The following is a 26,785-nucleotide window of genomic DNA, read 5'->3' as shown; positions in this document are numbered from 1 at the left end:
AATTTACTAGTTTTGTAAGTGAAAAAAAAATTTGAATTTGTTTTTAAAGAAATTAATATTATAGTTCAATTATCCTCAAAAAAACTTTCAATACAAAATTTAAATTAATTTCTTTTTACCTACCAAATTTTTACAAATTCTGAGCGATTGTGTTTACAATTGTCTACTTGTCTATAAAACATCGTCTGTCTTCAAACGTGACTTTTTCATTGGCCTATCGGGTGGTACGATTTTGGTGGCGTGATCATGATGCAATGAATGAATGAAGATGTCAACAATACTAGTGAAAATTTCTAAGGATCGTGTACGGTATAGAAAAAGAAATACTTAAAAGTTATTGTTTTTTATATTAAATTAATAAAAGAAACCAACAACATCATGGAGGGTGAACTACCCTCAGATGTTGATGGTAAGTAGAAAGCTATTATTAATTTTGTCTTATTTTTAATACCATATTTTCCTGATCTAATGTTCTACTTATATTGTTTCTAAGTTTTCATTCAGCGAATCTATTTAACACCTATTTAATCTTTTTTAGATATGCTGAACTTTATGTACTCGGAGAATCAAGTCGGAAATTTATTTGATTCTGATGTACTGCTGGAACCAGTTGATTTAAACTGTGACAGTAAAATAAATGACATGGATCAAGATCTTGCTTTTGACTTGTTCCAAAATATGGACACTGTTTCGTTTCAAGATGAAAGGAAGTTGTATGATTCCCCTCAGCACGTTCTGCGCTTGGATTCTTCAAACTTAAATGATGTATCTATCTTAAATCAAACCGTATCACCCCCAATTCCTAAATCACAGCCACTTGACAACATTCAAATAAAATTTGAACCTCAATTAATTCAAACCACACAATCAGAACCATTAACTTTACCGGCATCTGTTAATTTGATGCAGTACACTGTTACTCCAGGATCTCGACCTACCATTGCTAATCAACCTGTTCGAAAAGTTGTTATGCAGCCTGCCAATCAAAGGAAAAAAATTCTTCCTTCGACTGATGCAAGTTTGACAAATGATTTAATTCGATTGTTAAAAGAGCAAGAAAAAGAAAAACAAATTCTTCTACAACAATTAAGTCAGTTACCTCAGCAGAAAGTGCAACAAGTAAGTAATAAATTAGTTTTGGTTGATTTAATTTGATATGAATTATTATTACGCTTGTTTTCATATCATTACATCATTATTATTCATCAAGGTAGAAATACTAAAAGTTTAGTAACGCTTTGTCTCTATAAGTTAATAATTGTCCTACATGCATGTACAGGGGTCTGTTCAGAAGAAATTTGGGTCCGTTGACAGACCTTTCACAAAATATCTTTTCATTAAAACAGACCCTTCACGAAATATTTTAACTTAAAAACGGACCCTTCACACAATAATTTATCTTTATATCGAACCCTTCACAAATTTGTTTATCTTCGTTATTGTTTTGTTAATCGAAAAAACCCTTCCCAGGGGATGGGGGAAAGTAAGACAGATGTAAAGCAACAAAGTTTTGTCTTTGGCAAACGCTTTTCGCCTTTATTCGCCTGAAATGAATATTCTGCTTTCAGCAGTATAGACTAAATACCAAATATTTGTATGTTGCATCTCTAATTTAGTAGCATCACATGCTGTATATTTTTGAAAATTAAATTTTTTTTAAAATTATAATTTTACAGTGCTGAGCTTAATCTTGTATCTATTTACAATTTAAAAACTCCTTGAAAATGTTTTTTTTTTTTTTTTTTTTTTTTTTTTTTTTTTTTTTTTGCAATAACAGGACCCTATATTTGCACAAATACACAAAAGCAGGACCCTGGTTGAAGGAATGTGACTTAACTTTTATTTTATAGTCACAAATTACCAGTAATTTTTTCACAATTTTACAAAAACAGGACCTTTTACAAAATGTCTGGACAGACCCCTGATGTAATAAATGTACTCGTATGTGTCTCTATAAGTTAATAAAGTAAATTTAAATTAAAAATGACAATCGTGGGAGTATGTAATGTCACAATTAGGATGAAATAAGTTATTTTATGACAAAAACATAGAGAGCGTTCGAAAAACCAAAACTGCATAGGTCAGGTGCGTTAAAGTGGATATAAAATCAAATTTTTTTTAAAGAAGGCACTAAAACCAAACCATTAAATTTATGACAGATTAATTTATCTACTAATTATAAAGCCATGTATAATTGGATAAATTACACCCATGATCTTTGCTGAGAAAGAGCTAAATATTTTTATTGAGACAAATTCATTATTGTACATGCGACAAAAGGTCATTTCTTTTCTTGATGTATCATCCCTGCAATGTATATTCACCTCATTGCTAATATCCACTCCAATGATCCTATGACAGCATATTGCTGCACGTTCCTTGGTTTGAAATTATCACTGTGTTTTAAAATGTGACAGCTTGGAATAGCTATCTAATCTAGTTTAGATTATAGTTTTATAAAAATTGTGAAGAAGCTCATTTTTAAAGGAATGTTTGTTTCTTAATTTAGTTTTATATTGATTGTATGCATTACTACATCGTGATATTTAATTTGTGACATTATTTTTCATAGCTTCTTTTACAAGCTCAGGTTTTGAAAGGTGCCAATGAAAATAAAATAGTTACCTATGCTAGCCCAACTCCTATTGTGACTACCACTATTCCAGTTACTGCAAGTACTCAATGTATTGCAACTGTTCAACATGCTCCCATACAAACAGTTATGGCTCCACAAGCTGGTACAATATTGACAACAGGAATTCCAGTTTTTCTTGATGCTGACAAGTTACCCCTTAATAGGTATTATTATTATTTTTTCTAATTTTTTTTTATAAAAAAAATGCGTGTTACACATATTATATACTTAGATTTCTCCACTACTTTGGAATCAAATTCTAGTTTCTCTTTCTCTTGTGATGAATTAAATGAACATCAATTCCTCATTTATTGAATCACTGATATATTTTAGTATTTTTTGTTTTATGTAGCGATTTAAAAACTATATTGATTAAGATTGGGCATGTCAAACACTTAAATGTGCAATTCCAAATTTCTCATTTTTTTTATATGTCAAATAAAATGCGTAATGTATGCGTAATAAAAATGCGTAATAAAATGAGTAAAGGAAATAGTTTTATTTTGTTCAGATTCTACCATGAGCGAGAGTTGGTGGGCCACAGGTTGTGCATCCCTAATTTAAAATATCTTTTAAGAATTTACCAATAAGTTACTAGATTTCAAAGTTTAAATACATTTAAAATTTATTATTACTATTTATTATTATTTATTAGTATTTATTAATTATTACTATTTATTATTATTTATTACTATTTATTAATTATTATTATTTATAATTAACTATTATTACTGCTTTGGTAAAGTTTGATACTATAATAAATTTTTTTTAAAATCCTTTAAAATTAGAGTTTGATGACTAAATTCCATTTATTGATGAGTACTTGAATCATTTTAAATATAATTATGATTGATTCATATTGTAACATAAAAAATATAATTTTGTAGCATGTTTTGCCACCTATGTCAAAATTTAATCTTTTTTTTAAATCTTATTTGTTAGTATAATATCCTTTAGTTGCTGCTAGAAAGAATAAAATTTGAGAATATTATTATTCTCTGCCCAAACTTTTGTTATCTTTTTGATTTAATGTTTTAAATACATAATATGGAATATTGTTCGAAACATTGCCGTAACAATGAAATTCTATAGTTATTTGTAAAGTTTGTAATTTCTCCTTAAGGAATTTTTTCAACTTTTAAAAACTCAATTATTACAATATTTAATTTCATTTGTATTTGTTTGGTTCACTATTACACTGTAGCTTCTAAACACCATCAAGGTAAGCTGATCCAAAGTATAATAGTAATTTTTCCCTAACTTTTTTATATTATTTATAAATTCTTTTGCTAAAAAAATCTTTTGTCATTTATCTGTGTTTAAAATTTTTTTCAGTATTACTGTATCAAAGCCCCCATTTATCAAGGGAGAAAAAAAGAATGCGCATAATGCTATTGAAAGACGATACAGAAGCAGTATCAATGACAAAATAATTGAACTGAAAAACATCATTGTTGGAATGGATGCGAAGGTAATTTCTGTACATTTTATGTTTGAATTTGCATCGAAAAGATAACCAATAGTCCATATGTTACTATTATTTTGCTTTTTATGTATATTTTTTATCGAAATGACCAGATTAATTAACAATCTACTTTGAATTGGGATGACTGCACTTTGAATAATTAGAGTTCTATATATTACAAAGTATTTTGCAAAATAAAATATTTGTTTTGCTTTCTTGATTTTTCTATAACTTATGTGTGTTATGTTATTTTTTATTAATTAATTTATTGTTTTATTTACAATAGAGATTTATTATGTTTTATTACAATTTAAGGGGTTAGTGTTCACATAATTAAATGTATTAACTTTACAATTATGTCAACTTCATTGTTTATTTCATGAATAAGTATTTTTCAAACTTATCTAATTCAATGCAAAGCATACCAATTTATTATACATAATATTTATGTTTGCTTATAAAACAGGTTATCTACATTTCTATGAGAAGTTTTAAATCTAATGGGTATAACTACCTAAGTTTTTAAAATATGCTATTATTTTTAAAATATGTATGAAAAATTTTATAAAAACCACAGAAAATATTATTGAAAAAATATTTCTATAAATTTTTTTTTTCATTTAATAGTTTTTAAACGATATTAGCTTTTATTATCATGCATAAAATTTTTTTTTTACAAAAATTGCTGAAAATATAATTGAGAAACTATTTCTTCTTTTTAGCTGAACAAATCTGCTGTTTTAAGAAAAGCAATAGATTACATCAAGTTTCTACAGAATGCTAATTCAAAACTAAAGCAAGAAAACTTGGCACTTAAAATGGCTGCTCAGAAACAACGTAATTTTTTAAATTTTTTAAATGTAGTTTTAGACATGTCAAAGCATTAAATGTATAAATATGTATCAAATTATTACAAAATTAACAATTTCAACTTTTATTTAACTAAAATTTTTCTTTAAAACTTTTCTTTGTATTTTTTTTTATATATACACTTAATCTTTTTATTTTTGTTTCGATTTTTACTATTTAAACTATTACCTCGTTTATAATGTTGTTTTCTATTTTATTAATTAATATTGATTACCTATTAAGTCTAATAATATTCTTTTAATATAGTCTATTAATATTCTTGTATTTTAATTATTTTTGCTTTTTTCTTCTTTAAAGCAAAAGTTTTTTTTTGTTTCAAATATGTATTTACATAATATATCTCTTTTGATAAAATTATATTTTTTCCCCTGTTTATTTCATTTTACTATAAAAATTTTTTTTAAACTTTAACTTTTTCCTAAAATAAAAAAGGGAGAAAAATTGTTATGTAATGCTTTGCTTGCCTTTCTTATTATAGGCTTAGAAGACCTGTTGGATAAAAAGCCAACCATAGTCCCGCCTAGTTTGGCTGATTATACTCCTCCAACTTCTGACATCAGTTCTCCAGAACGCAGTCCTTCCAATAGTATCACTGAGTTGTGCTATTCAGATCAAGATTCTCCACAATTTAATGGAAGTTCAGATAGTCAGATGTTAGCTCCCTACAGCATCAGTCTCGACGAAGACAGCAACGACAGTTTTTCGAATCGAGGGATGATGGATCACAGTCGTGTCATGCTCTGTTTGTTCATGTTTTCATTCTTACTTTTGAACCCTTTTTCTTTTGTAATGAATATGCGTAGTTCTGGAACTGCTGATGAAACATCTCATACGGGTAGAGTCATTTTGTCTGATGAAGTTAATTCAGAAGGTAAATTCACTGTTTATGAATGTTATAATTCATTGTAATGAAGGTTCAGTAATGTTCATGATAGTGATGCTGAAATTTTTATGAATGTTATAATTCATTGTATATGAATGTTTCACTATTCATAATTGTTATAATTCATTGTAATGAAGGTTAAGTATTGTGCATAATTTCTGAAATTTTTACAGTTGATACATCAATTTTAAATTTCTTTGCTCAAGGTAATTTATAATAAAATGAAATTAATTTTTTTGAACTTAGTGCCATTAAAGACCACATTTAACTTAATTTAATAACGAATTTTAGTACAATTTTCGAATTTGTGAAACAGAAACTTGGAAGTTTTCCCTTTTGGTAATCATTTCCTTTTTTCACATTTAGGAAAACCACACCTAATGTAAAGGTGCTGGGGAACACATTTTGTGAATATATATTTAATAAATATAGGCTATTGATGTTTATATTTTTAAATTTTTTTTTGTTGATTACACCTATGTTTTAAGAGATTAGCACTAAAATATTTTACTTTAATAATACTAAAATATATATTAAACTTTAAAGCAATGACATCTTTCATATAACTTTCGGTTTCATATTTTTTATATTTTGCTAAAATATTTCTTTTATTCAATAATTTATTGTAAAAATGTACTTAAAATAAAGATTAAGCAATGGCTACAAGTTAATTTCTGTTAAAAAAAAATATCTCCATATAAATTCATTTACGTTATTGCACATGTATAGAATTTCAAGGAAAAAATAAACTTGATTTTCAAATTAGTCTAGGTCAATTAAGGCTCCACTGTTGTGTTTTGCAATACTCTGTCATTTATTTTAAGTGACATATGTGATGTTTGATACATGCCAAAAATAAAGGTAAAAAATAGCAGCATTTCACTTTATTTATAAGGAGTTTATAAATTAATTTTATTTCCTCTGTTGTGTTTTACCATACTCTGTCATTTATTTATTTATTTTAAGTGGCATATGTCATGTTTGGTACATATGCAAGAAATAAAAGTAAAGAAATAATAAGAATTCAATATATTTATAAGGAGTTTATAAATAAATTTTATTTAATGCACATTAATTTTTAAGTAAGAAAATAAAGTTACAGCTTTATTGGGATATTGACAAAATTTTATTCTTGTATATGTAATAAATGTATTCTGGGAAATATATTTGTTTACATATTAATTTACTTATCATAATTATCGCTAGGCAAAGAATAAGTGGTAACAAATTTCCAAGTTTTTATTATCAATATTATAATAAGTTTTGTTTTTTAGGAAAATGGGCCAACTTTCTTTTATCAAATCTTGCTACATGGTTCCTGAATTTTATCTTGGTTGCATTTTGTTTTTTCAAAGTGTTTGTTTACGGGGAACCTGTTTTGAAAAAAGAATCTAACAACTATACAGTTTTCTGGCGGCATCGGAAGCAAGCTGATGTATCATTTGAAGAAGTATGATTTTACTTGTTTTATTTTCGTTTTGTACTTTTACTATGTATATATATTTTGCATTTTTTGTTATTTTAGAAAATATTAACAGAAAGAAACTTTGCCAAATATTAATATGCATGTGATTATTTTTAGTTAGGGTTACAAGTTTGTTGAGGTATGAATTCCAGTAAATTAAATTTTTTTTTCTAGAATCCATGAATTTTCCAAACTAATTCAATTTGTGCGAAGAGTATTTCAAATTTGCGATTTTTATTTGATTTTCAATTTAGTACTTACATTTTAACAGCAACTAGTACTTTACTAAAGTTTTACGAATTATTAGTTATAAAATATTTACGAAAATAGATAAAAAAAACCAAAATGGCATTTTTATGAGTATCTCTATATTCAGGGACAAAGAAACAATCAAAGAATAAGATATTGAGGGAAGGAAATTGATGCAGTTTTGGAAATCTAAGATAAAACATCCCAAAATTGGAAAAGTAGCTATTGGATGTATTTTAGTGCCTAGAAATGTCATAGTCATTTTGGAAGTGTGACAATGTGTTAAACGATGAATGACAAAATATAAATTAGAATTAACTACACTATTTGAATAAAATTATTATTAATTTTTTCAGAACTCTTTTGGCTTTTTATTTTATTATTTGTGCCGTACTTGCTTTGGTATGTATATATTGTATCTCTATGTGTAAAGCGAAATCTTGTTTGATTGTATGTTTGCAAGTAACTCAAGACTAAGTGAATTTATTAAAAAATTTTTTTTTTTGCATGTTTCAAAACTTTGTGGGGTGATTAGTAAACAGTCATCTCTTTCCTGCCTTATTTAGTTTGGGCAAAATATCGAAAATACGAAATTTCATCGTTTGAAATCATTGTTACAGATAAAACTTTCCCTGATATATTTTGATTGGCTTTACTGTTTGACATAAAGCTATTTCTTACTGATTGCTAATATTTTTTGGATCATTTTGCAATATTTTTCATCCTCTTATGTTGAGTTGTTCGCATACAATATTTAAAAATTCCTTTTTTTTATTGTTTCAATATTGCTGTGCCATGGAAACAGCATCGTTACAAAATGTTTAAAAAAATCGAGGCAGGCGATTCTCGATAAAAATAGATTACTTACTTCATAGTTAAACTCATAGTTTCATAGCTTAAATAAAATGTGTGCAAAATACAAATAAGAGGGTGAACATAAATTATCAAAAATTAAAAAAATACTTGATTTAACAAAGTAATTTTAAACATAAATACGCTTATTCTTATTGTATAAAATTATTAAACCCTAATGATAAAACTTCTTTTAGCCAAATATTAATAATAATTATTATTTTTGATATCTTTTTTGAACATTAATTTTTAACTGTATATTACTATACTTTAAATGAAAATGTCATAAAACTTTTTAGCAAAGCAAGACTTTGGGCACACGAAAGCAATTAGATACATTAAACATTAAATTGTATGTTGGTGCACTCGAATTTAAGGCCTAAATCAGTTAAGTCTTAGATCTTGTGCTTGAATAGTATGAAAATAATTTTTTTTAATTGGAATTTTTTTACTCCCTAAAGAAAAACTCATTCTGCAAGAACTCGGTAATGTTCTGTGACAATGTCGCCGCTTCGCCATGATTCTGCCACGGGGATGACAATTATTGTTCATTTCGTTCCGACAGAAAAACTTACAAAAAGAATTCCCTAGCTCGCATAATCAATAACAGCTAATAAGTGCATAGTTTAAATTTTAACTAAATTGCTAATTTGTTTTATTATCTATCAAAAGGGCCATTAAGATAAATAGAATATTTATATTTGTTTAAGTGTTAACATACGTTGTTTAAACATCTACTAAATTTACATTTTAATAAAAATTTATCACAGTACCAAATGAACATGAAGAACGCATGCAAACAAGAGCACAAGTAAACATGAACATCAAATCCACTTTCACTTGAGCGATATGAGTTTATACTTAAATATTATTTTGATTTTTGATTGAACAATTTTGAGTGTCAAAATTCTATTTAAAAAGGTGGACCAGCAAGTTGCTGTAGGCGTCTAGTATGTAATAAACATTTATGTTTCCTATTTGATTTAATGTAAAATTTTAAAATTTCTCGAAATCTTCTACAAATTTTTTTCGTCTTTCTTTTTTTTTTTTTTTGCTAAGAAGTACAAGGAAACTAAGAATTTTGAACTTAATGTACTCAAATCTATACATTTAAACTATTACAATTCTATTTACAATTAAGATTATTTTTTTTCTTTGCATACCAAGCATTTACAGTGCCCAAAAATGTCTTTTTACTTATTGTTTTCCTAGCGAAAAACCAATTTTCGTCCTTCTTATTTAAGGAGAAAGTTCTGTATGAAAGAAAAAATTCTAAATAAACTAGCCTAAGTTCAGATAACTCATTCAGTTAAATTAGTTTGAAGTTGTATTATGTTTTAGCACTATATCTTTAAAATTATAAATTTATCTTTTATTGCTATTAAGTAATATTTTTTATCTTTGTGTGTTTTAGTTAAGTAATAATATTTAAGTTAATTTCGATAAGTATAAAATGTTTTCATTTAGGAATTAAATAAATAAATTTCTAAATAGTAATTTTTGAATAGCATTCCGTAGTATCCAAAAAAAAAAAAAAAAGAGACACTATTTTTTTACGAATAAGGTTAGATTTATTAAGGTAACATCAAAATCATCATATTAGCTTCAATGCGGTGTGTGGAAATATTTTATTTCTTTTTAAAACTGAAATTTGTTATTTTTGTTGTATTTATTAAATGTGATTTTCAGGAAGACTATGGAAATGCAGTAACCCACCTGAAGCATTGTCTTACTGCTCTTGGTAGACCTTTTCCTTGTGGGGCTGTTGAATTAACAGTAGGTGTTTCTTGGCAATGCATTAGACAGTTATGTCATTTTACTGGCATTCAGAGACTGGTCAATAGATATTTTGTTAAGAAAGGTCCTTTGAAGGAATGTTTAAGAGATTCAGCTCTTGTGTATCAAAATCTGCAGCAACTTCATGTTCTGGGTAAATTGTTTCCTTTAAAATTATTCTTTGTAATATTTATCTATATTTATGTAATGTTTCTAAAAGTATTGAAAAATTTAATTTTTAAATACTATTGAATAAAAATTTAACTATAATTTTTCCATGGTCATCCTTTAAAAATTTGTTCTTGTTTATTATTCTATTACTTTTACTTTTTTCACTTCATTGAATTATTACATTAAGTGAGTTGTGGCTGTTGTCATTGACCTTTATGGTAAGGGGTGTGATTGCTCTTGTTCTCCAGTGGCGCCATCTCTGGCCAAAAATTTGACTTCTGCCACATCCATACTTCACACCTGTTTATACATCCATTCATTCATCCACATATCATAATTTTGACCTGAACCAGAGAACTATCAATGTCCAATTCAGTACCCCCAGAGGTGTAATTTGTTATGGGAACATGAAGGAATTTGTGGCCCAACAAATTTAATGTGCACCGGTCACCATTTACTGCACGGGGAGTCTTCAGCCGGCTGGATTGGAGCTCCTGTTCTTACGAGAACGAGTCCAGCCTCCTGTCAACCAGGTTGTCCTGGCCCCATTAAATGTGTTAAAACAGTATATTAAGGAGTGCAAAACAGAAGAAGTATGATTAATTCTTTAGCTTTTAACTATATGAACAAGCATTGAAAAAGAGAAAAAAATAGTATTTAATGCTAGTGCTACCATGCAAGCAAAAAAGAAAATTTATAATTTATTAATACAAAGTTGCGGTATATCAAAAATATAGGGAATTTAAAAATCATCTAAAATCACAGGAAAAATGCAGGAAATTTTGAATTTTTCCTTATAAACTGGGAAAAAAACAGGGAATTTCATTTCTTATTTTTGTCTTTTAAGAAATGCCAACCTCTCAAAGCTCAATCTATGAGATAGTTCAGAGATATTATATTATTTCATTAATTATAGTATTATTTGTTTTATGTTGAGCTGTTCCTTATTTTTTCAACAACTAAAACTAGCATTTTTATCCTACTATAGCTCACACGAGCGCAGTGAATGTGTGTTTCCTCTTAATATATTGTGAAGGATAAAACACAGGGAATTTTTTTTTACAGACATGAGTGCCGACCTTGTTAATATTAAGGAGCTTGCATGCTGTAATACAGTATTGCTTAATGTAATCTGAAAGTAATCTTAAACAGTTGAAATTGCATTCACTACTAAATAAAACAGTATTTGATTCAAGCATTTTCTTTAATGAAATCTTGTACAGATGATACAAATAGCATTGTTAACAATAAATTTTTTTTTTTGAATTTAGATTTAATGGTTTTATTTTTCTTAAATGCAACTTGAATTCATTTCTTTTGTCTACCAATTTTTATCTGAATTTAATAATCTTAATTGTTTTCTTTTTACATCCATTAGAGAATTTTAATTTTATGGATGGTAGCAAATTTAAATAGTAGGTTTATCTAATATATGAATATTTATGTTAAAAAATGTGATAGAAGAATTGTGAATGGCGTTCCAATAATCCCTTTTGCCAATAGAAAAGAAGTGAAAAATATTGATATAACTGTGCTTAAAAAGAAACACTTGTTCATAAATGTTAACGATAACCTTTTGCTCAGAATTATGATGTTTAATTTATTTCCAGTCTGTCCATGCTTATTGTGATAATATGTATTTTCTTTTCAGGTTTGTAATGTTTAGTTTTATGATTATTATTGATTATAATTGTAAATGCAAGAATTGTTTTTTTTTTAAATTTTTTTATTTTTCCTTTTTTTTTTTTTCGCTAGCAGGTGCGCTCCACACGGTTGTCATTAACATTTTTATAGAAAAGCTTTAATTAATTGATTCTTTGGTTCTAATTTAGCTCTTCTACATGACATAGTGTTACTTTAGTAGTTCGCTTGAATTTTAATTTTGCTTCATTAATTCAACACTTAAGTTTAATACTTGTACAAATTATGAAGCGTTACAACCAGTAAGTGAGAAAAGAACAAAGGGCAGATCCGATTTAAAGCCAAACCAACTTACCTGGAGGTATGCCTGCAAGTAATCATTCCCAGTTATTGGACAGAATGAGCAACTGCCTGCAGGTGCTTTAACCCACTGGCGGTTAAGGAAATGGGCAAAATTGGGAGAATGTTTCTCCCCTACACACAGTTCCCCTATCAGTTAACATGGGAAAACCAGTTTTGCTATGCAGAGAAGACTGCAGGTTAAAATGCGACTTTTTACGTGCAGAACCGTCAGTGGGTTAAACAATCTTTGGAGGCAAGGCAATTTTTTTTTTTAACTTGAGGCAATCATAGGTGAAATTGTTGACAGTTATAGTGATATGATTGTAATAATCCTGAATGACAGTGGAAACTGCTGCTCAAACTTTAACCCCTGCTTTGCTGTGACACTAGCTCTCTTAGTAACAAGACAGAGCACAAGACTTATAACGCTCTGTCCTAATACTGGGTCAACTGTAAAGTGCTTAGGTGCTGTAAAGTGCATGGGTTTTATTTTATCAGATGGTCCAATAAAGTATTTAAAATTTTGGCACCATTCTACTTCAAGGATTGTAAAAACTTATTGTCACTGTACCTTCATGTTGTTTATTTTGTACCCATTACCAAAGTTCCTATTACATTTCAAAACGGCTCTCTCGAACCGCATATGATATGCAAATGATTTATTTTTCTGTTTCCTTTTTCGAAAATGGTAAAGATTATTTTTTCTTCTTCAAAGGACCCTTAGTTAGAAGTTTACGATTTTTTTAAATTAAAATAAACATTCAAACTACCCTTGGCTAGTGCTGCGATTTTTCCTTGAGACTTTGCATTAATAATAAATCACTGTATATTAATAATAATTTAAAAACTATTATTGCTCTAAAATATTTGTTCTTTTATTAATGTTTTATGATTTTTTTCCTCAGGTTTTCTATCAGATAGTAAACTTGAGAGAATATATTTGTCACTGAATGCTCTGAATTTAGGAGAAGATGCTAAGTCTATCATACCAATTGAAAAAATGTCTGAAATATACATTAGTTCAGCCATGAGCTTTATTAGTTGTTTCCCAAGAAAATTATATTTTATCACTGTAAGTTGTGCTAAATGTTTATGTATTTTTATTAAAAAATTCCTGTTAATTTTTTTTGTAATGAGGAATTGAATTTCTTCAGTCTTAAAGTCAATTATATTGTTTTGTACGTGATTTTAAATTGGAATGTTTTCTTTATTTTTAGTGGTACCTATTGAAAAAAGCTAGAAGAGTTTACCTTTCTAATAATGTTATGGTTCCTCCAACTTTGCAGTGGCTTTTTGACCCCATAGGGCATACTTTCTTTCGTAATGGAAACTGGACTTATGATCGAGAAGGAACTATTTTTAGTTCAGTTCCAAAATCAAGTAAATATGACTTCTTCTTGATTTCTTTTCTTGTTAGGATTTTTTTTTTTTTTTTGTTGAGGGAAAATTGTGATTGCACTCAGAAAGTTTTACGTTGATTTTGAGATTTAATTTATTAAAAGGCGATATGTCACTTTAACAGTTTATAAAAAAAGAAATTGATAAATTAATAAAAATTTATGTCACTTAAAAATTAATTTTTTTAGAGTCATTCAAAAATAAATGTTTAAATTAAGCTCAGATGATTTTTGTTACAAATATTATAAAGTAAAAAGTTTTTTTCATAACTTTTTGAATGCTGTCTTATGTCATTTAATGTCTTTATGAAAAATCTGTATTCATATTAGCTGTTTATATTAACCCTTAATTGAAACAAATAAATAAATACCTAAATAAATAAATAAAAAGGAAAAATATAATTTTGAAGGAACATTTTGGTCAAAATTTTTCAGAGTACTATTTTGAAACTGGTGTAAAAAGTATATTATAAATATTTCTTACAATTTATGAAAATGTTATCAGAAAATTAAATTACCTTATGGTTTAAGTTTGAAGTTTCATTCGGGAAAAAGCCCAAAGTTTTAGCCATTTTTTTAAAAATTTCTTTTGTAACTTTTTAGGTTTAGAACTTAATTGTTACCTTTTTCGGAATTTTTCTTAACTTTCACTTGTCTGATCTAATCAATTGAGTGTAATTTCTAATTACTCTCTATTATTTAATTGAATGCACCTCTAAGCCAACTTAGATAAAAGGAAAAACTTTCTGTGAATGCAAAATCTCTATTAAAAAACATTTTGCACCATTGATTAACATTTGTAACTAGCTTCAACTCTTTTGTCGCCATCTCATTTTGGCAAAATTTGGTTGAAGATCAAGGAGTTTTTTTCTACCGATATTTAATTATTGTAGAATTCTATATTTATTTATGCCATGGAGATGAGTTCAGTAAAAAACCAAAAGAACTGAAAATAAAAATGTTGTGTGCAAAAACACTTTTTAAATAATTCAAAAAAATACCTGAAATTTGAGCTAGAAATAAATGAATAAAGGAAGCATTTATCCACAGAATGTTATAAACGTTTTAATAAAAATATCGATGTGAGATTTCATTTATTTATTTAAATTGTGAGAATATGATTCTCAATCTATTATTTTTAACAACGAGAATACAAGTATTGATGTTGGATTTTAAAATTGCATTAGTACGAATCTCGATATTTCATTTTTAAACAGCGTGAGTAAGAATTGCGTTGTATAATTTCTAAGTCATTTGAATACTATTCATATCAGTGGCTTCTAAATCGGGTGAATATGAAACATGATATTTGGTATAAAATCTTGAAAATGCGAAACAGGATGAGCAACCTTAAATAGCGTTAATAGGAATCACGGTGTGTGATTTTAAATCTTGTAATTTTAAACCGTGTTTGCATTGGTAGGAAAAAAGGTTAAAGAAAAATTTTTTTTTCTTAGTAATCGTAAAAAAATTTCTGTGATGGGGACAAATTTTCTGCATGAATTCGTGTATATTATACAGTGATTATATTATTTAAACTGAACTTCGAAATTAGCATTATTAAAAAGTGCTTACATAGAATATTAAATAAAGTATCTAGTATATATTTTATTACTAATTTATGTTACATTCATTTTATGTTTATTTTTCTCTCTACATAAAAAAGGATTAGATCAATTATAATTTTATTAACCCCTTAAAAATCGGTTAATTTTCAAGAAAACGGTCATAAAAGTGCCTATTTTTTTGTATTTGTATTACGTATTTGATTAGTGCTGCAACTAGTTTAAAATAAACTAACTATCTACAATTACCTTAAAAATATTCTGGTACTGCCATCAGGTGTGTAAAATTAGAAATAAAATACTTTCCAGGCAAAAAAAATGAATTAGTTTTATTCTTTTTGGCGTATTATTACTGAGCACTTCAGCCCGTCAATATTACAGGAGCAAGAAATAGCGGATGAAAACTCACCCTGTGATTTTCACGGGAGCGAGAAGGAAGGAGTTGAAAAAGAGTTAGAAACTGTTTACTATAACTAAAACATGGATGTGTAGCATTTTTAAAAAGTGCTTATTTTCGATTTTCTTTATTAAAAAGCCCTTAAAGGTGCTTTTTTCATTGGGTTTTTTAAAAGTGCTTAATTTTCCCTTTTCGAAAATGAAATTTTTTTCTATACCACGTCAATTTTTGTGAGGTATTATGCAAAAGCGTGCTTTTCACATTGTTCTATTCAATGTTTTCACATTATTAAAAGTTCACAATTCATTCAACCACAATCTATTTCTGCATACCGTCGGCTATGGCGTATTAAAGGTTTCAATAATTTTACATGTTTGATGAAATACTTGCTAGTCCATATGTGCATATATACGGAGCTGGACTTGGTGAGATTATTGTCTTCCCATGTGCATCCTGCTGCATTTTGCAAGATATTCTTAATTTCAGACTTCATTTTCCACCCTCTGATATCAAACCAAAAAAATCTCTTTATCATTTGATAATGTCTAATATAGTCAAGAAGAGTTCTTTGTCAGAAACTAGTTATTTCATCATAATCATGTAAAGTCTTTGAAAATTATTTTGTATTTATTAATGCATATAGTGCTTAAAAATATTTTTTGAGTGTTTAAAAAGTACTTAAAAGGTGCTTATTTTTTGTTGAAAGATTTGGCTATGCACCCTGTGAAATTTAATAAATTTTATCGAGCTTGTTTTCTTTCTTATTCTTGTTATATTCAGTATAAAGTGAAGGTTATTTGGTTAGTCTATAAATGATATTGTGAAATTGAAAATTTGAATTTGAAGTAATAATAATTGTTATGAATGAACAACAAGATTAATTAATAAATAATTTGATAAACATTTTTCTTACATTCAGTTGAAGGATTTAAAAGTAACATTATTTTAAATTTAATTAGATAATTTATAAACTACAGTTTAATTGAAGTTCATTCATTTAATAAAGGCTTCTGATGTGACATTATCTTCCTGTTTGTTCATATTATTTTAAGACCGCAATAGCAGTACATTCATTGATTAAGCACTTTCTTTAATTATTTGTAACAAATTTTGTTATAAAATGAAATCTTTATTAATTTATTTTTATGTTTCTATTTTCAGTGAATCCCCTGTCATTTGCATCCCGTGGTTTTCGAGAGTTTCTCCTGGAGAAAATAATTTTGTCAATTATTTCCCCAAGTATGGAATTAGATGAAAATATTGAACATGGAAGGTTTGTCCATTTACAGTTCTAAAAGTGGATCTAGAATTAGAAAAAAAAATCTAAAAACTTGAATTTCTGTTTTAAATTTATGAATTGTTGCCCTTATTTTGATTAATTGAATTTTTTTTTTCATTTTAATTTCAATGTAGTATCTAAGCGATATTAACATTCTCTAAGGAAAATAATAACATTTGTAATAAATAAAATATAAAAATTTTATGAAATCAAGGTGTTAACCGAATTTTATTTCCTAAATTTTTTTTTTAATGTCATAACTTAAGTTTGATAAAAGCTAAAATTGTTAATTTCTAATAATTTCATACATATTTATACATTTAATACTTTGGCAGGATTTATTATAAGTGTTTATTTTTGGTTATACTTGAACCTAAGTTTGTTTTAAAGATAGTTGTATTTGTAGAATATTAACAGATAGATTATAGTACAAAATATTATCAGACCATTGCTTATAAGAGGCTGATATTAGCAATCTTGGAAATTATGCAAGGTTATGTAGTTTTAATTAAAAATTTTATCATATAACAAATTATTATTTTATTAGTTTGTTACATAACATGTTATCATTTGCTATCCACTGAATTTTTATAAATTCTTCTAGCAAACAATCAATATTTTGCAGTGTAAATTTATGTATCAAACAATTATTGTTAGTATGGCCCGCTGCCATATTAAAATCATGCTCATTTTTAGAATATTTTTTTTTATTACTGGAATGTCTAAAATTTTTGAAAAAGCCTTTTTTATGATAAAGTTAAGCTTTGCAAATACACAAAAAGCTGAATTTATTACTTCATTTATATTAATTAAACATAAACTAAATTTTTTTAAATTTGCAGAACGGTTTTAAATTAACATATCCTTTTTTTTTGATTAACAAAATTTAAAATTAACAATTCTGCATGGTTTAAAAGTTATAAATGTTTTGTAACTTTCATTGTATTTCTTTTTCTTTGCTGCAAAGTTTATTTCAAAATATTAAGTGCTAAGTTGTTGCTGCCTCCATAAACATGATTTAGATTGGGAATCAGTAAATGAGATGAGAATTAACCACGACCCCCTCCAGGTGTTCTAACTACCAAGTACTAGAATTTAATGATTATAGGTTAATAAAAAGAATCACTGCATGAATGTGAGAGGGGATGTGCAAATAATTATTTTGAAAAATAGTTTCGAAGAATAGTTATTTTGAGAATAGAATCTCCATCGACTTAGAATATATATGTGGAGAGAGAGGATAAAAAAATACACAGAACACTTTAGAATGTTGTGTCGATCTGGGAATCGAAGCCAGCAAAAGTCATGGTCATGGCCTAGTTTGTTTTTTAAACTAGGTGCTAGGCCTCGAGTGAAATAAAAATAAAAATTAAGTAATGGCGGAAAGGTTGTAAATGGAGTAAATGCTTTATGAGCATTATTACAAGCGCTTTTCTGACATCTATTAAGATAAATTTACCTTATGGAATGAGTGATGGTCATTGATATTGACTGATGACTTTTCTTAATTCTTTAACAGTTTTAATTTGAATTCCTCTACATTCCCTGTTCCATAATTTATTTTTTAACTCTCATCCTTCAATTTCCCTGCAAATTATAATCCACACCTCTTAACTTAATTCATTGGGGCACAATGAAATTTGTTATAGATATGCTTTCAAAACGTGAGAAAATAGAAAGAGAATGCAGAGTTTTTAATTATTTTAAATATATGCGTACAAAAATATGATTTTATAAAACGACAATCATGATTTCATAATTGATGGTTTTAGCATGTATTGGTTTTGTAATAATTCTATTCTTGTAGATTTCATTTTTTAAAAAAATGACTACCTTTTTAATTCAGTGATATTATTGGTGGCAGTCACAGCATACAAGTGTAATGTCTTTATATTGATTTCTATAGGAATCATTCTACTGGATTGGTTATTTCAAACTGCATACAACTGTTGAAGAATTCTTGTTATGTTACTGAGAGTAGTAATTTCTCTTCAGCTCTGAAGAGTTCCAAACCTGTCTGTTTGAGACAAGAAGATCGTGTAACCTTTTGGTGGGCATCCGTTTTGAGTGTTTCTCTCTCCTGGCTTCTGGGTGAGAAGGAAAAGGCTGAAAAATTGTACCAAGATGTTGAAAATTTTCCTAAAGAACTTTTGAATTCTCAGTATGTTTATTTAAATGTATGGATTTCAGTATATTAAGTGCAAAACTCTTAGTTTCCTTGTACTTTTTAAGCACACATTTTAGTAACACAAAATCTAATTTTATCCATTTCTTAAATTTTTTTTTCATTTCAAAATTAAAAAAAATAATTAAGAAACTTTTAATTGTTTTTTTTTTAAATGTGTATATTTATTCAAGAATTTTACCCTAACAGTTTTTTTTTTTTTTTTTTTTTGCAGATTTATTTTTCTAAGAAAAAAACTTATTTAATTTAAAAGAAATTAAAAAAAAAAAAATACGAAGCAAGAAAAACGTTAAAGACTCATAATATTTTTTGTAATATTGGTTTTCTTGAACTTTGATGTTGATTCACTCAGAAACTGACGGAATAGCGTTGCAATTTTTTTGTTACTAAATTTTAAACTTAAATCCTATTGAAAGTATGAAGTTCATGGACATTAATCTACATAGGCACCGCTTGTATATCAAGTATCTGGCTTGAGCATTATTGACTAAAAAGTGGTAGCTAAGGAATTTTGACTTTAAGATAATTTAAATTGCTTTTCTTTTTCCGCAAAATAGAGAAAATATGCATGTTTTTTCCTTCAGTATTTTTTACTATTTCCTACCTTTGGAATTATTTGCTGATATATTCCAATTCTACGTTTATTTTGCATCTAGTGTGTTTGGGCACATTAAAAAATAGACTTTTGCTTTGATTTTTGAAGAAGAAAAAAAGCACAACGTTTAAAAGAACTAGACAAATTATTCGGACTTCGATAAATTTAAAAAAATTGAGTAATAATTATGAATTTAATTTTGTTGTATGTTATAGTGAATTTATTTGAAGTTTTATGTCATTTCAAGTGCGTTTGAAGATAAAATGTTGCTGAAGCTTACAGATTATAATTCTTGTTTCTTAGACATCCTCTTCCCTCTGCTGTTTTGTATTCTTTTCGGGCTAAAAAGAGTTCTACTAGTCATGATTCAATGCCTAGTACTACGTTACGACTATGCGACAAAGCGGGAAGTCTTGTGAAAGATAGTTTAAATTATTCATTGCATCAAATGCCTCCACCTTTAGTACAGGTAATTCTACGTTTTTGTTACTCATTGGCATATGTCAGTAAGTGTGCACTTATATGATCCATAACAATATTGGTCTGCATTTTCATAATTATTTGTTGTCCATATCAGTTGTACATGATATTGTAAAACTTGCTACAGACGTTTTAAAAAATTGATGTTTTTGTAAAATTGTAAAAAATCTACTCAAATTTTTTTGAACTTGTGAAAATAAAGTAATATTTTTGAGAATTTGTGAGAAATCATGAAAAACAGTTGTTTCTCCAGTCTTTTTGATAAAAAGCTACTGATTCTATTAGCAGCTTAAAATTGGGAGATAGAACAGAAAAAAATAATGAAAATTGTGCTTTTATTTATTTGGTTCTTTCATAGTGATAGCTTAATGTACTTTTTTGATAAACAGTTTAAATTATCTATCAATAAAATAAGATTTTATCTTGATTCAAATTACTCAAGAGTGTAAAGAATTAGCACTTGATAAAAATTACAAATGTAAGTTTTAAAAAGGGTGAAGAAGGTTTTGAAATTCTATTCAAGTGTCTCATTTACTCTGAAGAACACTGCTTTATTTTCGGATATTGCAACAAAAACTAATATAGAGCATATGTTCCTACAGTCAAGTGGTCAGTCGAACGTGGAACCGTCAGTGTTTAGTCCTCAAGTTTTTAGTGCTGATTTTATTAATCCACTGAAGTGAAGTTAACTGTGCTCAGATTAAGGATAGAACCTCTGACCTGGGGCATGGGGGTGGAAAGGGCTAGCACTAAGTCACCGAACTTCAAAGATAAAAAAATATATATTTCTTCGTAGAATATTAATTCAAAAATTTAAAATTTTTTTAAGGCAGTTAAATTTTTATTGCACATTTTTTTGATGCTTGTGTAATTTTTTATACTAATTTTGCCTTTATTTTTCTTTTTTTTAAAAAATAATTGATTTATTCAATAATTGATTTATTTAATATTTGTTTCATAATTAATTTTAATTTTTAATTTATTTAACAATAAAATAGAAACTAGTTTTTATATTAATTTATAAATGTTAGTAAATCCCAACCAAATTTTTTAAAGTAATCAAAATGTGACAAAGTAAAAAAAATCCTGCTGTTATATAATATTTTTTATTTGCAAATTTTATTTTTCAAAAATATTTGAAAACTTGCAAGTTTTTGAAGGATGATTGGAAAAGTAAAATTTGTTGAATGAAATGATATGAAAAGGAAATTTCGACTATTATATCATAACAATAATTTGTAAATAAAAATTTATTATTAAAAGCAATAAGTTTATTTTATCAATTATAATAATTCATAATTTTATGATTAGGTATGTAAAAATACAATTTGTATTTCTGTATTGTATTATGTAAGTTTTATTTGTATTTATTCTTAACAGTATTTAGTTATGAAAATTAGTGTGCTGTTACAATTTGTAATTTGTTGTATAGTGCAATAATATGTAACTTGACTTTGATACTTTAAAAGCTCTCTATATAATTATAAAGTTCTTCAATACTCCTTTATGTAAAACTTTGAAAGAAACCACACATGTTTTAATTTCTTAAGAGATTCATAAAAAAAAAAAATTTCTTCCCAATTTTCGCTTTTCTATTTTCTTTTATTTAAAAAATATTTATTGAAGTACTAGGAAATAATATTATTTAAACTAGATTGCAATTATAAACTGTTTAAAATTTTAGTACTTGATAATTCTTTATTAATTATTTTTTTCCTTTTTTCTACTTTGGTACTACTTACTTAAAAGCTTTTTTTCTTAGGCACTTTTTTTCATGGTTTTTCCATGTCAAAAAAAAGTACTCTAAAGAAAATTCCAGACTGAACTTATTTTTTGATCAATTTGCACGATCTTGCATTAGCGTTATCACTTTAGGTGAGCTGTAAATCCGAAAAAATATATTATGTTCTGTCCCGCATAATATATTAATGATTTAGATTATTTTTTCTAATAAAGCAAATTTTTTTTAATTTTATTAGTTTATTTTTTATAGCAGACAAAACAAAAGAAACAGCTAACCCCATACATGGGGTTAGCTGTTGTAAAAATATACATGTATGTATTTGAAACACCAACTTTTTGTTTGAGCCATTTATATCTTTACTTATTAAATTACTTTGTATCTTTACACTTCTCCAAAGTAAAGTTTTCCCCTTGAGCTATAAGTTTAATTTTTTAAGGAAAATAATCATAATTGAGTTTTTTTTAAAAAATTTTTTTAGCCTTTCAAAATGTCAGGAAAAATTACAAACTCAAGCAGATTTAGATTTAAATTTTGTAAAAGCAATCACATGTTGAAGTTAGTCAATCCTATTCTTTAATTGTGGTGTGGCATTATTATTTGATCATTGGTAATAATTATAAAAAATAACAACAAAAAAGTATTAATTTTTTTTTATCTCTACAGAATTTTAAAAAAAAATGTAAATTTTATTTATTTTTTGAAAACTTATTTTGAAAAAAAAATTGGAAATAAAATATTAATTGGAATGGAATTCAGTCCACTGATTTTTCCTCAGGACTGAAGAGTGTTTCACTGTGGAAGAAACTTGCTATCTTTGAAATAAAACTTATTTATTGTCTAATAAAGGTTACCTAATTTATGCAGGCTTTCCAAGTTCTGAGTATCGATTGGTGCCTGAGTACTAGAAATCATGTTTGGGAGTCGTCAAGATCTAATAATTCTTCTGATGTTTGTGGAGTGTCTGAGGGTTATAGAGAAGACCTCCGGTGCCTGCGTCGACTCTTGCATTATATTCCAGAAATTCACAGCAAGGTAAATTTTTATTTCACACAATTGAAATTTTATATTTATTAAAAATATTATACACAGTACGATACCATACCTGCCAACTTTTATGCATTTGGCGTAAAATTTTATTTGTGTATTTAAAGTGGTAGTAGAATGTATACTTTCTAAATATTCCATGCATTTATAAACTTAATTTATAATCTTTTTGACCACCACTGTTTTTCAAAAAATTAAGCATATATAACAATATGCAATACTGACGTGGTAGTCCGCATTATCTTTTTCAAAATACAGTGTATCTTTCTGCCAAAAATTGTAATTTAAATTCCATTTTACTATCACTGGGGAAAATCATCCTCGAAAGGATTAGAAACTGGCAGGTATGCAATACCTATATTTTTTTTTTTTTGTAATTTTCATAAAAATAATGTATGAGTCATTTTATTTTCTAAATGAACTTACTAAACTGTATAATGTTATTTTACGTATAAATTAAGTTAATGCATGTCAAAGACAGGTGTTAAGGTTTGTGAATATCATATTTGTAGAGTAAAATATTAAAATCTCATTATCTATAAGTTTAACAAAATATAACAATCATTAATTATTTTGATTAAAGTATAATATTTAAATAATTTCAATGCTGGTTGTAAGGTTTAAGTTAAGGATTTTATATAACTTTTATATTGATTTCTTTTGAGTTAATTTCTAGGAAGGTGTGCTGCAAGGGATTAATTTAGTTACCAATCTATTAAAATATCTTACTTAATAATGCTATTATATAAATTAATTCATGAATTCTTACTGTTCATATTATTAATTTATTTTGGAATTTTAATTTATTTAATGTATATAACTATTCTGCCATGGTGTTTAAGAAATTCTAATTTTGTGTCAATTTGTATTTATTTCCTGTGTTTGGTGAGGCTGATAATTTGGGGAGACTGATAATTTTCCTTTTGTTAAAATATTTTTTCATTACATATTTCAAATGTTGGTTAAAATAATTTGTTAATTTGACTTTCAAACAATACCTTCACTATTTGACAATTATAGCTCTAAATAAATTTTTTTTAAGATACTTCTGAAGGATGGGAACAGGTCTAGGACAAATATGTAAAGATTAATTATAGCTTCCTAAATGCCTTATAATCAGATCATATTAAGTTATAAACTGTGAAAGTAGTGAGCATTCTGTCATCAGGCATTTAATATTATATGACAGACAGTTTCTGCTTTATATTTAATATTTTAAATTCTTGTTTTGCTTTTCAGTTAATTTAGATATTTAAAAATATTCCTAGCTAAACTAAGTATGTCCTTTCGATATTTTTCTTCACTCATTTTTTAGTTTATTAAATCTCACAATATTTTCTTAATACAATAATCCAGCTGGTATTATGTCAAAATTATAAATATTTGCTCAATTATATCAAAAAATGGCCTTTAACTTTAGATTTTTATTTTATTTTCATTTTGGTTTTTATTTCATGTTGTTTCTTAAATTTATTACTGTAAGCAGGTAAAAATAATTAAATCTAATAATTTTCTGATAGTATTGATAATTCACCTACGAATGTATGATTCTTTTTTTTTACAAAAAAAGAAACTCATTTTTTTTAAAAAATATTTATAACTTATATATGATGTATGTCAATTTGCATTTGTAGGTTCATCTTTATGAGATAACACAACGATTTATTTCTGGTGCTTACTTTTTTTAATTTAATAATCCAGCTGGTATTATGGCAAAATAATAAATATTTGCTCAATAATATTATATTAAAAAATGCTCTCTAACTTAAGGTTCTTATTTTAGATTCATTTTATTTGTATTTCGTATTGTTTCTTAAATTTATTACTGTAACCAGGTAAAAATAATTAGATCTGATAATTTTCTGATAGTTTTTATAATTCACCTATGTTGTGTAATTTTTTTTAAAGACTCCTTCATTTTTTTTATAACTTATGTATGAAATATGTGCATTTGTAGGTTCATCTTTATGAGATAACACAGCGATTGATTTCTGGTGCTAATCCTGTGAAGACTCAACAAATGCTGGATAGAAGTCTTAGAAGAAGAAATAAAGTGAACTCCATTATCTGTACCAAAGGTATCATGCTTGCTTATTAACCGTCATTTACTCACTTAGAACTTTACCTTTTTCTTAATTGAATTTTTTTTTTTTTTACCTTGACGCTCTTTATGCCCAAAAGGCACATCTGCACTCCATCCTCTCCTGTCCAGTGTGGGCAATAATCCAACTCAGCCTATTAAATTGGTTTCTCTCACTGGTCGCCATATATGCCAACTTGTATGAAGTTGGCTTTGGTGGTTGGTAGAATTCATCTAACACTGATATCTCTTGTCATTAAAATACATGTAGTACAATAGAGGTTGTCGTTATACTTTTGCTTTTCACTTTCATTTCATTGTTTCATTATAAAAAAAATAATCAGTTAAACCATTTTATTGCCTCTATTTTACTGATAAGAGATATTTTATGTATAAAATGCCTTACTCTCTCTCTCTCAAGGTTCAAGGCTGTTCTAGGGCTGACTAATGTTCAAGCTAATAAGTTGTCTGCTCAAAATGTTCACATTTCATTACTTATGTTGTTCAAATTTTTTGCTGAAAATTGTTTACTATGCATAATTATCTCTTTTTGTGAAGTACAGGCATTAAATTTAATTAATTGGAAGTGTTATTTTAGTTGAAAAAAAAAATACAACTTTGCTTAAGCAGCACTTTCTCAAGAAAATAGCTGGTATTTTGCTCATTCATTAATTATCTCCCCAGACAACTTTTGGCAACTTTCGAAAGTCGAATTGAAAAACCTTTGTCTTCTTGTCCCAGCCTATTATGTGTATTTCTCTATGAAATGTGTTCTATGTTGCAATATTCTATTAGGGGCAATTATTCTATTAATCTAGTTAATTAATTGCTAACTATTATTAATGATTTTTTTAGCTATAATTCTTGTTACACTGTAAATATATTTGATATTGTTAAAAAAAAACATTTTCGTTTTTTAATTAAAAATTAAACATATTTTTCTGAAATGTAAAATTTAAAAAAAAATAAATCTATAATGTTTTTTAAAGTTTGAATAATTTATTTGATGAAATCTAAGTTTTAAAATTTATTCCTTAGGTAAGAATGGAGAAAGTCATCACCCATGTGAGCGTGACCAAGCGGATGCCTTGATGCTGGCTTGCCAACATTTTCCCGACAACATAGTTTCCAATCCCCGAGAGAAGGAATGCATGCTGGCTGAAGCTGCCAGCATTTTGCAACGCCTTAGCGATAAGACAAAACTAGAAAAATGTCACAAAATGATGGTTGCTGTTGGCAGCGTCTTCATCGCCCAAGCTTCTTAATTTACTGAACTATGGGCTGTAAATAAGAGATTCATCATTATATTGCTTTTCATTTGTACCGATCTGCTGTGCTGAAGGATTTTATTTACAATAAATTAACCGAATTGTAGTTCCGTTAATTTTTATTTATTATCATTCTGTTTTGTTATTGGAGTTGCATTTTTTCAATTGTGTGAATTTTAAAATAAATATTTGGAAAATGCAGTTCTTAGTTTTTTGATATGTTATTAAATTTTAGCATTTTTTTAAATTTCATCTTTCAATTTCAATTGATGTTTCTATTCAATTTTATAGCAAATATATCCAATATAGCATTGTGTGTGTGACAACATTTTTATAATAAAACACATGTTGAATAATTTCATGTCTGATTTAGAATTTTATAGAACATATACACCACACAGC

At 26.9% G+C, this 26,785-nt stretch overlaps 1 protein-coding gene across 1 annotated transcript; it reads left to right on the top strand.

Annotated features, from left to right (window-relative positions):
• Nucleotides 1-187: 187 nt before the first annotated feature.
• Nucleotides 188-26,739, top strand: SREBP (Sterol regulatory element binding protein). Its single transcript, XM_087156908.1, has 16 exons — nucleotides 188-409; nucleotides 539-1,119; nucleotides 2,573-2,799; nucleotides 3,971-4,106; nucleotides 4,823-4,937; nucleotides 5,449-5,841; nucleotides 7,128-7,303; nucleotides 10,109-10,349; nucleotides 13,255-13,421; nucleotides 13,567-13,729; nucleotides 16,870-16,981; nucleotides 18,894-19,148; nucleotides 20,071-20,236; nucleotides 22,856-23,023; nucleotides 24,993-25,113; nucleotides 26,154-26,739. The coding sequence occupies exons 1-16, from the start codon at nucleotides 379-381 to the stop codon at nucleotides 26,378-26,380; spliced, it is 3,279 nt and encodes a 1,092-aa protein (XP_087013034.1). The 5' UTR covers nucleotides 188-378; the 3' UTR covers nucleotides 26,381-26,739.
• The last annotated feature ends 46 nt before the right edge of the window (nucleotides 26,740-26,785 follow it).

This window comes from Parasteatoda tepidariorum, chromosome 2 (genome assembly GCF_982258835.1).
Source record: "Parasteatoda tepidariorum strain Cologne lab strain chromosome 2, Ptep-v5.0, whole genome shotgun sequence".
In the NCBI taxonomy this organism is placed as follows: domain Eukaryota; kingdom Metazoa; phylum Arthropoda; class Arachnida; order Araneae; family Theridiidae; genus Parasteatoda; species Parasteatoda tepidariorum.
The sequence above is the reverse complement of the archived record's forward strand: the minus strand, read 5'-3'. Positions and strand labels throughout refer to the sequence as shown.